Source organism: Sebastes fasciatus, chromosome 15 (genome assembly GCF_043250625.1).
Source record: "Sebastes fasciatus isolate fSebFas1 chromosome 15, fSebFas1.pri, whole genome shotgun sequence".
NCBI classification, from domain to species: Eukaryota; Metazoa; Chordata; class Actinopteri; order Perciformes; family Sebastidae; genus Sebastes; species Sebastes fasciatus.
In genome coordinates, this window is record NC_133809.1 from 13,288,852 (window position 1) to 13,304,986 (window position 16,135).

A 16,135-nucleotide genomic window follows, 5' to 3' on the forward strand; every position below is an offset into this window, starting at 1 on the left:
GCAATTTCAAAAACATCGTGCTTTTCTCCTTCTTTCAGACTACAAAAGGTGGTTTTATGACAACATTTATAGATTTCAAAATACTTTACTCTCTTTCTTCAGATACCCCTCTCAAGTTTTGGTTAGTTTAACCGCTTCGCATACTGCTGCTTGTCATTTGGGTGTTAAGAGGTAGTGCTTGTTGGTCTGTCGGAGAAAGAAAATGTCCAAACTAAGATGCTTCTTTAAATCAACTCACAAGTGATGTGACTAGCAAGATGAAACGGATTATTATAACATGTTAGTCCACTCCTCATTGGCTCGCCAGTTGCCGAGATACAAACAGCCCGCAGGGCAGGCAACAGCAGTTCATTCAAGTTGAGTGTGAACACTAGTACTCTTTGAAGTAGACGAGGTCGTGCAAGGTGAAGCGGAGGATGGCGAAGAGGTAGATTTTTATCCTCTATTCTTTTCAGTGCAAGGAGAGAGATATCAGTGACTTGAAAAGAGAAGGAGCCAGCACTGAAACGTATCATAAATCTGTTTTGTGGGTTAGTCTTTATGACATCCCATCAGTTGTGGTTTATGGAGCCGCGCCAGCTCAATAAGTAAGCAGCAGAAAAAGGGGGTGTTTTCCCAGATCTGCATTGTCCTCAGACGAACCCGGAGCGGCTGCCAAGAATCCAGCGAAGTTTATAGGAGGTAAAAGTAAGCAGGTTAGAAGACATCTCTGGTTTTCAGCCGCAACAACAAAAGAGTAATTCCTCAAAGCAAATTTAGGCACAGCAGGTGAGCCTTATTTTCCCCTAAATCAAAAAACCTCGCTATGAGAAAGTAAAGAGGGTTTAGATAATAGAGTTAATACAGTTTTTTTTTTTCAATGTGGGCAAGAAAAGGAGGCAGGATGGGGTGAGGACGGAGGGGGAAAACTGCCTCAATGTGAAAGAACTGAAGGACAAAAAGACGACAGATCCGTTAAAATGTCTACCGACAAAAACAGAATGAGGAATCATGAGTCAGCGGTTGAACTCGTTACGGCTCCAACAGTCATCTTTCTGTCTCCCAATCTAAATGAGCTGCCCTCATAGGAGCAGTCTGTCATCACATGCAGCGTGAAGCACATTCTCAGCAAGGGTCCCCATTTGTCTCGTGTGAAGGCAAACAATATGGTCATATTAAATGAGGTCAGCTGCTGTGTACACACATTTGAAACAGCTTGAACAATATTTGATTTGCAAGTACATAATAGAGCTTCACCGATTAATTGATTAGCTGTCAACTATTACATTAATCGCCAACTATTTTGATAATTGATTGAATCGGTTTGAGTAATTTTTTAAGAAAAAATAAATTCTCTGATTCCAGCTTCTTAAATGTGAATATTTTCTGGTTTCTTTCCTCCTCTATGACAGAAAACTGAATATCTTTGAGTTGTGGACAAAACAAGATATTTGTGGACGTCATCTTTGGCTTTGGGAAACATTTTTCACCATTTTCTGACATTTTATAGACCAAACAACTAATGGATTAATCAAGAAAATAAATAAGCGACAAGGAAAATAATCATTAGTTGCAGCCCTAGTACATAATAATGGCAATAACACAATGGCAGTACCACTAACAATAGTATTAACAGGGATTAATCTGTTGATAGTTTGGTTTATAAAAAGTCAGAAAATAGTGAAACAACGATGACAATTTCCCTGAGCCCATGTTGACAGCTTGAATTTGGGGTGATACGTAATTACAGTAAAAGAGCGCCAGTCGAACCCCAAATGGTGGAAAACGATGTGGAAAGTCTGATGGAAATATGGCATTTATGTTTGTTTCATGTATTAATTTGAGGAACATTACAGTCAATGTTTCGCTAGCTTCAGTGGACACTTAAGTCACATGCATCATGTCATGATTTATTCTCTTAGTTTGTTTCCACTGCACTTTATCACATTTTGCTTTTATCGATACACTAACTTTTCCTCCTCAGCCAGCGTAAAAAGTTTATTGCGAGATGTCAAATTTTCTCAAGATTTTCATTATTTCCGCTTGCCGTTTTTTTAATGCACAAATTGAAAATGTGCTTAAAAACGGGTCGATGGCAACAAATTTACTGCTAGGTTGATAGAGTACCTATACTTTATTAATCCCAAAAGAAAAATTGCAGTGTCATAACAGCCAAATCACATAAGGCAAAAAAAACAAAACAAAGAGGAAGGATAATATAAAACAATAAAAAGCCAAATAATGACAAATAACAAATGTATATATATATATTTTTAAATCTGAGAATAGAGCTTAAAAGTAGATAGATGATAGATGATGACAGATGATATGATGACTACATGGTATTATGGGAAATGTATGGCTTAACTCATGCGTTTACAATAAGCTGATAAACCGGGACAGACATCTGAAAGAGGTATCAACTTACCGTTGGACTCCCGGAGTCATCACGACGAGTGACATATGACATCTTCCCGCCATGTCTGGTTTTCAGCCACCCTGAAGTCAAATATGACATGGATTTACTGTAACAGGGGATTAGGGCTTAACCAATATACCATGTGCTCGCTAGACCTGGAATGCTTTTGTTGAATAAGCACAGCAGACCAGTGAGTGGCGTTCAGCCAGTAATGGCTAATATGTGTGTCCAGATGTTCGATCCCTGTGGAGCACAGAGACGCTGAGCAGATCGCCCTCCAGTACACAAGACCCGACACTGACTCATTAACAGTAATCTCTGTGTGGACGTGAATGTAATGAGGAGATATGTGATCCCCATGTGTCAACAATGTAATGTAAAGCTATGATTTGTGAATAATCTTGTAAAAAGGTGATACAATTGTTTTCTTTTCAAGTTGCTGATTCAATTTAAGAGCTTTATTCTTATTTATTTTCTTTCTTGATTTAGTTTTAGAAAACAATATTTGTTTCAGTAACAATTAGCCAATACTGTTTAGTCATTAGATAAAGGTGCAATTCAAACTATCATTCTCTCCATTCTCTCAAGGAGAAAAAGTAACATCGGATTCATGTTTTAACTTCATTCTCAAATAAGGGACCAAATATAACTTTTCTATTGTTTAACGAAGTGATACCAAACACTGAAATCATACTGAATTTTTTCTATACTGAATATACTGTATATGTTTTTAAAACCCCTAATGTTGCTCTGAACAATGCTGACCACACATTTCATCTCTCCGCAGTAGTGGCTGCAGCAGTTGTATTAGTAGTAGTAGGGGAGAGCGGGGTCAGTTGGGACACTTTTTTATCAACATCAAATAACCTAACATTACTCAGAAACTACTTGAACTGTAATGAAAATAGTTTGATCCCTGAATAGATACAGGTGTCTGCTAACAATTTATCAAGTTTTTTAGAGCCCAACACAAACATGAAAAGCACAATTTTGTTAAATGTACAAGGAGTGCATTTTCCCAAAATTCCGCCTCCCTGGGTCGGTTGGGACACATTGTTTGGGATAATATATATATATACTGTATATATATATATATATATTAAACAATGTGTCCCAATGTGTATATATAATATTATTATATTTACAATGTCACTTTTCTTTAAGAAAAAGAAAATATTTGATAAATTGCTACATTTTCATAAATTACTGAAATATGGAATTTGGCAAAAGGGTTTCAGATTGGCTGCCACATGAGTAAACACTCACTTAGTGGATCTTATAAAGCTTTTGTCTAGTTTTGTCTGCTTTGTGTTGTATGTATAACAAGGTACGAACTATAAACAATACTGTCTCAACCGACCCCGCTCTCCCCTAGTAGTAGTAGTAGTAGTAGTAGTCGTCGTAATATTAATGTTACTCACAGTGGCAGTAGCAGTAATTGAAGTAGTGATAATATCATTTTCTTTTTTCAATCTTGGCAGAGGAAGCAGACGTTTTCATTGCGATTAATAGTGTTTAATTTGAGTTATTGCTGAAGCCATAGTGATTTGGTTTGAATCATTTCTTTTAGCATTGACATATAATTGAATTATTGCACCCTTCAGAAAGACATTTTATAACTGTTCTTTTTTTCTAATGTTTAGTGCTCTAATGTGTAATGTTTTAATCTTGTAATAATGAACTTTGTCAAAAGTATATTTCAGACTAGATCCGTGAAATTCCCTGTAAAGAATATCTGTAGGGCTGCCCCCTCTTAGTCGAATAGACGACTGATCGGTCATTTTGGTCTTAGTCGACTAAGATTTCTTTAGTCAACTTTGTGGTCTTACAGATCTGTCGATTAAATCAACTAATTGATTCTTTGGTTGAGGACGGCCCAAAACAACTGTCAATAAAAAGTATGAAGTTGTCCATCTGTGCTAACAAGCAATGTGTAAAATATGAGTTTACTGTGAGAGCTGCTGAGTTTCCTTCATGCAAACACTTAAGTTTGGCATTGCAGAAGATAATGCAGGTGAACAGTGCCAAGCAATAGTTCAAGAAAGTGACAAAACTGCTTTTTTTATTAATACTTTATGTCCAACCAGCATTTTGCAGGAAAACCAGCTTACTAGAGCACAGGTCAAAATGTTTATGCTGGAATGTTTTCTGGAGCAAAAAGTAGCAGCAATAAGAACATCCGAAATGCAGGAGATATCAAAAACTCTTAAAGACCTAGACATCAGAAGGTTGGAAAGAAGTAAAAAATGACTCAAATCAAGATCAGCACCATTGTAATGTCTAAAGAAGAGCAGCCAACCGTGTCTGTGATTGCCACATCCAAGCCTGAACTCCTGAAACATTTTGAGCCAAATAAAAACCAGAGGACACAACTATAACTAGTCTAGACCACTTCAGTTTGGGATTTCTTTCATCCGTGCAACATTTTATTTGACCTGACAGGACCTGAGAAAGGGAGGTAACATTAGCAACACATCTGGTATCTTTAGTCAGACGATAACAACCCACAAGACTGTGGCTTCGTCGTCTTAAACTCCTCTTAAATCAGTTCTCACTTTTACACTTTAAACATATCTTCATCGCATCTTCATGCTGTCTGTTCACACTCCCCCTTGTTGAAACTCACATGAACCAGCGGGGGCGTGCAGCCGACTTCAGGCGATAATGTGCAAACGATTTTCTCTGCCGTGCAATATTGCTGTGAGAAGATGCTTTCTAAGAGTTTCCTCTGGAAATGAGTTAGTGGCCTTGTTATGCATTTAGCTGGTGAAGTTGTGTTTCTTTCTGTGGGTGGATTCTCACGGGTGTTTTTGTATGTTGTCCTTCGGCTCCCCGGTGAGAGTAGCGTTTTCTAAAGTGTTTTCAAAAGCGTCTGGCAGTTGCCTTGAATAACATTACCTGTTATATTTCTCAAAGGATTGTTCTTTATGGTTTCTCTAAAGTTTTTGTAAAGTTTCATGGATCATTTAAAGTGGACATATCATAAAAAATACATTTGGGTATCTGGAGTGTCTACCAACCCACAAACTGTGAAATAAGACAACCCCGTCAGTTTTTTGTGGGCTGTCTAGATCAGAAAACATGTGATTCAACAAGCCATTCAGATTTGGCCCCCTTCCTATGTCACATTCAGGCTCATTAGAATATATCACCCACAGTTCGAAAAAACTACCTTTGCAAAGGTGCAACCATATTTTTCTCACAAGCCAATCAGAGCAGACTGGGCTTTTTCAGGAGGGGGTCTTAGAGAGACAGATGCTAAAACGGAGCGTTTCAGACAGAAAGTGAATACAGATATATTCAGACAGACAGCATTAGTAAAATGTGTTTTTTGAACATTAAAGCATGTAAACATACCCAAAATACAAGTATGAACCTGGAGATGAGCATGATATGTCCCCTTTATAGATGGAGTGAGAGTCTGTTGTGGTGAGAAAGTGTGGACTTACTGCATGGTTGCAAATCACAGCATTATGTTTGCATTAATTGCGATTAATCGCATGATTGTCCATAGTTAAAGCTGAAGTAGGCGAGATTGGAGCAAATAAGTTATTTTTATAAAACGGTCACTATATCCCGACAGTAGTACATGAAAGAGGTAACCTGAAAAAATCATGTGCCTCTGTGTCCTCTGGTGCTCCTAACGGCATCTGCAAGATTTCACAGACCGAAGGAAAACATTAATTAACCGCACATTTTTTATCTGTTCAAAATGTGCTTTAAAGGGAGATTTGTCAAGTAATTAATACTCTTATCAACATGGGAGTGGAGAAATTGCTTTATTGAAAATGTATGTATATATTTATTATTGTAAATCAATCAACAACACAAAACGACAAATATTGTTCAGAAACCCTCACAGGTACTGCATTTAGCATAAAAAATATATGCTCACATCATAACATGGCAAACTCGAGCCCAACAGGCAACAACAGCTGTCAGTGTGTCAGCGTGCTGACTTGACTATGACTTGCCCCAAAACTGTATGTGATTATCATAAAGTGGGCATGTCTGTAAAGGGGAGACTCATGTGTACCCGTAGAACCCATTTTCATTCACATATCTTGAGGTCAGAGGTCAAGGGACCCCTTTGAATATACCAGTTTTTCCTCTGCAAAATTTTAGTGCAAGATTGTAATGTTATTTAACCTCCTTCGCAATAAGTTAGTACGGCATGGTTGGATTCTTGGATTCTGTTTATGTTTAAATGTACGTATCCTGTCGTTGTCCTTTCTTGTGATGTTGCAAATGGAAAGCTGCTGTGATGCAACACAAATTTCAGACCTGTCTGACAATAAAGTGTTATCATATCGTATCATTGTAATGAGACAGTCAATATGAAGATTGTGTCTCCAAACAAACGCAGTGCTGTGTACCGCACCCTTTGGCTTTTTTTTTGGCTGTGGCTCAAATCTGTGGAGTTGACAGAAGGTAATCCCCACCATGTGAGGCCTCGGCCCCAGTTTGGAGGAGGCGGGGTGTGATTCATTCAAAATCTGCCGGTGCTATAAAAAGAGGGGAAGTTGCAAGTAACCCAACTTCAACCCACAAGATCGTAGCAACACCATCCAGGGCAGTCATTTATAAAAGTAATAATAATGAATACTATTAAAGCCATTAAAAATGCAATAGTGTGTCTGGTGTTGCTGCCTCGGTTTCTAATGGCAGCAGTCATGTTCTGGCTGCTGGACTTCTTATGCATAAGGAAAAGGGTTTTCTTCAGGATGAAGAAGGAGCAGGAGCAATATTGCGATGCCACCATCGATCCTCCGCTCTGCATATCCGACTCCAACCGGCTCTTTAGCCTGGAGTCCCTCAAGGCGGTGTGGCACGGTCACAAACTGGACTTCCTGAAGGCAGCACATCTCGGAAACACAGCGCCCAACACCTTAGTAGTGGAGCTGGCGGATCAGACGCGCAGCCGCTGCATCCTCGATTACGCCAAAGACGCGAGACCGCTCATCCTCAACTTTGGCAGCTGCACCTGACCGCCGTTCATGGCGCGTCTCAAGGCTTTCCAGGGAGTCGTGCAGAAAAACGCGGACATAGCGGACTCCGTGGTGGTGTACATCGAGGAAGCGCACCCGTCCGACGGCTGGGTGAGCGACGACGCGCCCTATCAGATCCCCAAACACCGGTGTCTGGAGGACCGGCTGAACGCGGCGCAGCTGATGCACCTGGAGATGCCCGGTTGTGCGCTGGTGGTCGACAGCATGGAGAACTCCTCCAACGCAGCGTACGGAGCTTATTTCGACAGACTTTACATCCTGCGGGAGGGAAAGATAGTTTACCAAGGTGGCAGAGGACCAGAGGGGTACCGGATCACAGAGCTCAGAGACTGGCTGGATCAATACAGAGAAACGCTGGAGAAATCCAGTAATCTAGTTATTAATGTGTAGGAGTTAATTCTCATCTTTTTTTGTAGAGCTGCTATATGAGGAAAAACAAAGAAATGCTGCATATTTTCCAGTATTATAACTCAAATTAGATTTTTCTCCATCAATAATGGTTTAAGTGTATTTACTTTTGTCTGATCAAAGTAATTCAACATTGTAGGACAGCACAGTATAGGCTCCTTCATGTCATATTGGACATTTTAGCCATCCTGTTAGGATCCACCTACAAAAAAAAAAGGTTAGTTCGTCTGATCAAAGTACTTTTGTCTGATCAAAGTAATTAAACATTGTAGGACAGCATAGTATAGGCTCCTTCGTGTCATATTGGACCATTTAGCCATCCTGTTATAGGATCCACCTACACAAAAAGGTTAGTTTTGTTTTTGGACCCTGTTTGTATGTGAACAAAAAAGTATTTTGTGTGTCATAAGTGTTTTTTTTTTTTTTTATAATTATTATTTCTTCTCCTCCTCTGTGTAAAATGCGCCTTTAATGAACCATGTTGGAGATGTGTGCGCATCACTGTGCTCCTCAGTATATAAGTGAAGTTCGGTTTTTAAAAGGCTCAATACCAGAGAACCGATACTGATGTTTTTTCATACTGGAGATCACAATGAAGGTGCATGCTCTCTGCTCCTGCACAGGCGCCACGGTTTTTGTACATATTGTTCCGTTTTATGGATATATTTTTCATATAATAAAAATGCTTTGATCTACTCCTTCATTGCGGGCCCTATTTTTTTATTTCATACAACTTTAAATTGTTGCATGTTGCATCATTGTGGTTTTTGCATGCAAGGTGGGGGAGCTGTTGTGTTTTCTTTCTCCTTTTCTTCTCTTTTGGCAAGAACATCATGCTGTGCATAGATTTTACAGCAATTTGGTCTCTTATAGTAAGAAGACAAAGGGATGAATGTTCAATTTCCTGCACAATAAAGCACAACGGGCCTCTCGGTGGATTTCCTCCAGAAATCTCCCTTTCTGAAGTGCAGCCACTGAAATTGGTGTGGAGGAGCAGAAGATATGAAATCACTTGAGAAATGATAAGATCTCCCAAAAAGCTCCTGCAATTATTGCATTATGTTAAAGCAGATGTCTTGGTGATTCACAAATATAACCAGTTTATTCTCAAAGTGAAGAGCAAGACAAATCTTCAAACTTACATTTTTTTTCCAAGAGCATTGTCTAATTTTGGCATGGCTTTCTGATTTTACTTATTTGTCAGAGTCAGTTATTCTCACACAGTAAATGCTCCAGTCTGTTCCTAAAATCAACTATGGTCTGACCACGTTTGGTCTCTGTAATTATGAAATATTGTATTTAGTGGCCTTTAAAAACTGAATAGATAGTGATAGTAGATGTTCGGTTAATGCTGCGGTGAAAGAGCCGTAGTTTGTTCTGCACAGCCCCTTCCTTTAAGCCTTTGACCTCTCACAATTAAATGAGGATAATCACACTTGATCCTATTACACTGAGTGATATATCCACCTGTAAGGGTCTAAACACACAAATGTTTTCAGGGCTTAGCACACCGATCCCAGAGCAGAAAAACAGTGTTAGGAGTGAAGACATTTATCTGTGTTAAAGCGCACTACTGCAATATGTGTAACTCTCCGTAGTGAGTTAATGCTGTATTATTGCTCCTACGAGCCTTCAGCATATCTGAAAACACACTAAATACCATGAAAATCAAAAGATGCAAAAAGAAAAAGTATGCTTTTTGTGAGTTTTCCAGGAAAAGGATTTCATTCAGTTTTGTAACACAGCATCTAAAAGTGAAGGAAAATCCCCTCAGAGGCGTCAGATACCAGTCACGACGCAATGAAGGCACAACAGGCGGGGGGGGAGGTAATGTCTCAGACACAGATGACTCAGGAAACCTGATACTAACGCCAACACAACCTATATGTGGAACATCTTGTCAGATGATTTGGATCCCTGTTTCCCCAGCTTTCACAGCGGCATTATTCATAAGTCATAAAGCGGTTACCTCCAGCACGGCGACTGGGACATAAATCACAACAGGGGTTTTAGAAGCTTAAATGTAGTGACAACACGAGGATGCTCATTGCGGTTAAAGTGGGTAATTTTTACCAAACAGTGCTTATGAATCATGGCTTTGAAATAAAATTTGAGTTACAGCTCTAAATATCACTTGATGTTTGAAATTAGTGGGTTTTAATGACCGAAATGTGAGAACGCTGTTATGGTCTCTTGTGTCTCTTCACATCTGAGCAGACAAATAGATCACGTCCTTCAAGTTTGCAGTCGTCGTTGTTCCATCAGGACTTTGTGTTTGTGTGGTCTCACAGTTAATAAATCTCAGCCAATTTACATGCTCACTCCACATTGTGTCCTTGACACATTATGAAGAGACGTGTTGTTGAACAAAAGAGCAACATAACGCAGGGACAATTCAGCAGCTTCCTTGAGATGCAGATGTTTTCAGTACCTGCGTAGGAGTATTTACTGCTTTTATTGTTGCTACATCTTTTGACTTTGGAGTCTTGGTCAAACAAAACCAGCAATTTGAACACATCCCCTCAGGATCTGGGAAACTGTAACGAGCATTTTCACAATTTTCTGACGATTTCTTCTGAAACATAATAAATAGATCGATAGCTGGTTGCAGCCGTACACAAGACGATTAAGGATAGGAAAGCAGAGAGAAATGATGCAGACTTTTGCCCGATCTTTGCTTTGTTTCTTGTAAATGAATACATAATTTAACCTCCCCCGGCTCCCAAATATGTTCCCAATAAAGCGTAAAAAGAATCACCTGAATTGAACTGATCATAGATGATAGATATGCAGTACACAATAGGTCACAAAGTCGACATTACAAAGAACATATGTTGCTGCTCTGACTGCAGGGGCTTTACAGTGACCTTACTTCCCTGCTCATCTGGAACACATTTACCACATATGTGGAGCTGACAGTTGACCGATGCGTACCTGCCTAAATGAAATATACCCCCCACACACACACCGTGGAAATTCTTTGAATCTGGATTTCTTCCATGTGCAGTTTTCCATGAATGTAGAGTTTCCTCTGTCAGCGCAGAGGCATATGGGAACAGAGGGTTAAAGGTCTCAGGCTTGGGGGGGAGATAATTAACTTTTGCTGTTTTGCTTTATGACTTGAATGGATGCTGAGGTGTTTTTTTTTGTAGCTCCTCTGGTCAGCTTTGAAGGTGAGGGCCCCTCTTTCCCCCGGGTCGTAACTCCACAAATGAACGCCTGGTGGTGGAGAGTCGAGGGGCCTCGGCACACAAAAATGTTTCAGTTAAACCTGTGTGACTCAGGTTTAACATGTCAACATTCAACCATGCTCATGCTGGTTTAAATAAACTCGCATTTCAACACTCAGGAGGCCAGTTTTAGTTTCACTGTGGACATTTTTCTAGGACACACTATTAGAGAATGGAGAATGTTATGAATGAAAGTTTATTTGGGAACTTTTAGTGGAGCCTTGGTTACAGCATTGTCACAAGTATAAAGGGGTAGTTTGTGTGTTTTGAAGTGGGATTGTATGAGGTACTTAATCCATAGTAGGTGTATTAATTACAGTAAATGGCGGACGGCGTGCAACCAGCATGGAGAAACAGACAGGAGCACCGGAGCAAAGCAATCCAGTGCTGTGGACGGGGACGGCAGGAAAACGCATTTTAGCCACCTAAAAGAAAGGCTCACCTTAAGATTTTTATATCCGTTTAAGTGTACGCTATATTTACAATATTTTCCGACGGTGAACTGAACTGAACCGTATCCATACTGTTAATGTCATCTGAGCCTGCTGGCTTTGGGGAGAGCACAGATAAGTTTCACTTTCAGTTCGGTTCCCCATCAGAAAGGAGAAGGAAAGGGCTGTCTGAAGGCAAGATCAGTGGAAATATTCTAAATATAGCGTACACTTGAACTGATATGAATTTCTTTAGGTGAGCATTTCTTTTAGGTGGCTAAAATGCATTTTTCTGCTGTGCTCGTCCACAGCACCGTATTGCTTTGCTCCGGTGTCAGTCCTGTCTGTTTCTCCAAGCTAGGGACGTGCCAACAGTAATCCTCTGTAAGTAATACACCTACTATGTATAAGTACCTCATACAACCCCACTTCAAAACACCCAAACTATCTCTCTAAGTTGCAGCATTAAGAAAGGATTGTAATCCAAATGGAATCCATTCTGATTAACATTCAGTTTAACTCATTTTTACTTCTATAACTGCTGCCAGTTATTCAGACTGTCAGGGACTTTTAAGGCTAGCTTTTTTAGGTCATGGACACTCAGTAACACAGCAGGAGTGTCCGAGACATTTCCCAAGAAAGTTCAGTCTGGAGTGAGAAATTGTTGGATGTAGCGCAGAGAAGAAAAAAAAACAAGCTGAAATAGTGCAGCAACAAAATGGAAAACGATCCGTTATGTGGGACAGGCAGCACTCAGCGTTTACTCCTGTAATAGTCTGATTTGTTGCTTAGAAGGAGACCAGTGAAATGGAAACCAGGAAACATCGTCTGTAACATACAATAATATATTGCTGGTATACTTAAATGATGGAAAATGAGAGTTTAGTTCAGTTATTGTACATATATTATTGAATATTGGTGTATGTGTTAGTTCCAAACGTGTAAAAACAAATTACTGAGACCACATTATATTTTGAACACCTCAAAATGTAAAACTGAAACATGTTGGGCAAAAAAATATGTCTGCACTGCTCTCTGTAGGCTGAAAAGCAGTAATGGGAAAGCAAAACTGCTGACTAAATATTCTCATTTTTGTCGCCAAGTCACCGTTTCATACACTGTAGGAATCCAAAACCAACATTTTAATGAGCTATTGATACTATAAGTTATATATAACACATATATTATAATGCATGTGCACTCAAGTACTGTACTATTTTGACATACTTTTACTTTACTTAAGTATTTCCATCTTATTCTACTTCATACTTCTACTCCACTACATTTCAGAGTTGATATTGTACTTTTTAGTCAACTAAATTTATCGGACACTTATAGTTACATTTTACATATATAAACATTACATACTTATATGATATGATGCAGCACTATATTACTAATCTACCCAGTAGTATACAAAGTATCTAAAATTGGCTCAACATTGAGGAACTACAACGTTTAAATATTCTTACGTGTATTTGTTTTGTGATATAAACAGAATGAAAGAACTTTTACTTTTGATACTTTAAGTACATTTTGCTGAAAAATACTTCTACTTAAGTAACATTTTTAATTCAGGAATTTACTTGTAATGGAGTATTTTTAGACTGCGGTATTTACCTAAGAAAAGGATCTGAGTACCTCTTCCACAACTGTGCATGTGCAGGGAACACCATTTAGGTAACTGGATTCATCGGCTAAGTTGAAATTCATTCATTCTTTAATATAAAGTGATTTCTAAACACATGATACATCTGTTGTACAAGAGTTACAGTTTTTCTGATGAGTCATTCAAGCTCCAAAGGCAGCCTGGCACGTTTCTGTCCCAAAAGCGCCGCCAGAGGAAACGGTTTTGAATATTATTATATATTACAGTTTTTATCAACTGCTTTGGCTCATTTTTCAAAACAGTCTTAACTTTCTCTAAACTGTAAGTGCAATTGTCACAACTGTTTAATGGGACATCCCAACTCTATTGCATGTCTGCAAAAGGTAGTAACTCACACAAAGCACTTCATTCTTGCTTCAAAACCGAGTTATTGTGTCAGTAAGTTGGCCAAAGGCACCAAAATGAAAAGTTGTTTTGTCATCGTGTGAGCGGTAGTGGTCAAAATGTTTTAGCTGTTTTTTCACCACGACAGTCAACACAGGAAATTTTTCTTATATACAAATCTCTGTTTGTTCTACTTGTTTGTTGCCACTGATTGCTTCCTGTACTATACCAGAATGTCAGTTTTGTCCAGCTGAATGCGGTTGTGTGTCACACGGAGCTTTTTAGATTCCCATTTCAACAGTAGGTCAGAGTTTACTGGGAAAAGTCAATACTGTAGTAGCCACACAGAAAAAAGATATGCACATTTTATGTATACAGTAAATGTATTTGTGTAGCAATGTGTTACATGTACTGTAAACAAAAAATCATGTAAAGTCATATACAGTGAACAGAAAACTGTAAAAATGACATCTATGCTAAAAAAAACAACCCTGAAACAATGAAAACCTGCTGTAGTTCAGCAAAAAAACAACTAATTGTACCTCCTCGTCATAGATATTTCTGGAAAATACATGCATGTCTGATAGATTTTGATAATTGAATTGATCATTTTGCATGTGATTGCTCAAACGATGAAGGAATGTTTAGAAGTTGTGAAGAGGACGACAGTTTCACTGAGAATCAACTCATCAGTTTTGGTGGTTATTGTACTGACTCTTTTGTACATCTGCCAAAACACGTGGGATTTGCTTGAATGAATGAGAAATTCTAATCTGTGTGAACAACAAACTAATTGTTTTGAGATTTTAAATTATTGCTTTAATAAAAAGATTCTCATTCAAGAATTGAGCCAAAGCGAATGAGGAAAAATTATAATTTATTTATTAATTAGGCCTCTTCTCTGGGCATCCAGCGTGAGGTGTACAAACATCTCTTTTACCCTTCTCTTGGTTTCATCGCAGCTGTTCTTTTGCATCACTGAGCATTAAGGTGCGGGCGGCCACACCTGAATTTAATAGGTGTGAAATTTATCGGTGTGCCAAAAAAGCAGGCAGGACAGGAAATAGCGTGGGAAGGGTTGTAAACATAAACACAGCTTGGTACACTTTTCTTTCATCACTGCTCTTGCCTCACCTTCTCTGCTGCTTTCATCATTTCACCATGTAGTTATATAAACAAACAGTATTTGTTGAATGAGAAAGGTCAGTCCCTCTCAAAGTGGCTGGGCATTGGAGAGCAGTGTTCTTCTTCTTTAGATACAATACCTTTCAAAAATATTGATATTCGATACCATTTTCGGTACACAAATTGACACAACATTGAAGGCATCAAATTTTAGATTTTTATTAAAAGATAAATAGCGGTGTGTGTGTGTGTGTGTGTGTCAACTCACTGTCGGAGAGGAGAGAGAGCAGAAAGCACAGCTGGTACCCGTTTATCAATACTGCAGAAAATGAGCATTGAAACCGTTTCAAATATTCAGTATCGATACTTTGATATTTTTTTAACAACACCACAGTGTTGTTGTTTCCTGTTTCAAGGTTAAATCGGCTTAAATTCTGGTGGGTCAAGTCACCCTGTTTGTCATAGAATATACCTGACACTAAATCCTATCTGACCATGCCTTTATTATTCTTATTAGTACATAGTTTAGTGACAATTCATGTCCACCCAACCCAAACCAACCCAACCCAACCCAACCCAACCCAACACAACCTGACTTGACATCTGATCAGCCAGGGTAATTAAAACACATCTGTGAGTGCATCATAATGTGATACTGGTGAACTACAAAACCAAACTACAAGAAAACACACACACAGAGGGAGCTGCAAACCAGTGAGACTATCAGTACAAATCTATCAACATAGGGCTGGGAAATATGACAATATATATCGTCAAACGATATAGAAATGTCAATCGTATATATTTTTCTATATCGTTTCTATCGCAATATAGGCTATGCCTATATTTATTTCTTTGTTCTCTATAAGTTCATTTTGCACTCAAGTTCTTAAAATGAGAAATTGCTCAGTTCTTTTCATTTGTCAAGTATTTAATTCACACAGGAGTATACAAAAATAGGCTTTACCATGTGGTTATTTCATATAGACTATTTATTTATTGAATTACCAGAAAACATGCTATATAGTGATATATATCATGATAGAAGATTTTGGCCATATCGCCTAGCCTTACATTAACGCTAAATAACTTTTCTCCAATATACCGTACTGTGCTTTATTCCCCTGCATACATTACAGTACATATGTGTGTGTTTTTCCAACATGGCGTGCTCTACACCAGAAGATACTAAAGATAAGAGAGAGTCAAAAGATCTAATGCATTTTTTTTGTAGATTTGTAGATAGAGCTGTTGTGATATCATTTGTATTTCCTTCTTAGATTTTGATTCAATACTTCAGGCGATATCGTTTTGTAGGATGAAAAACAGGCAGTGGTTCCAAACCTTTTTCTTTAAGGGACCGCTTTTTTATGATTGAGTAAACAGACGACCCCTAACTAAGTGACATTTTAAGGATATTTCATATAACAGTACAGAACAGCTGATAAACTGTACAATTAACCCCGTTTTAACTGCATACTGTACTTTTCTCATTTATAAGTTTGTATCCTCAATAATAATCCAAACCAAAAATAACAATT

General features: G+C 38.5%; 2 protein-coding genes across 2 annotated transcripts in view; both read left to right on the top strand.

Annotated features, from left to right (window-relative positions):
- begain (brain-enriched guanylate kinase-associated) overlaps positions 1-16,135 on the top strand; it is a 153,879-nt gene that overhangs the window by 29,801 nt on the left and 107,943 nt on the right. The gene's annotated exons all lie outside the window — the stretch shown is intronic.
- Positions 6,614-8,518, top strand: dio3a (iodothyronine deiodinase 3a). Its single transcript, XM_074661210.1, has one exon. It carries the CDS (start codon positions 6,997-6,999, stop codon positions 7,795-7,797), a length of 801 nt encoding a protein of 266 aa, XP_074517311.1. The 5' UTR covers positions 6,614-6,996; the 3' UTR covers positions 7,798-8,518.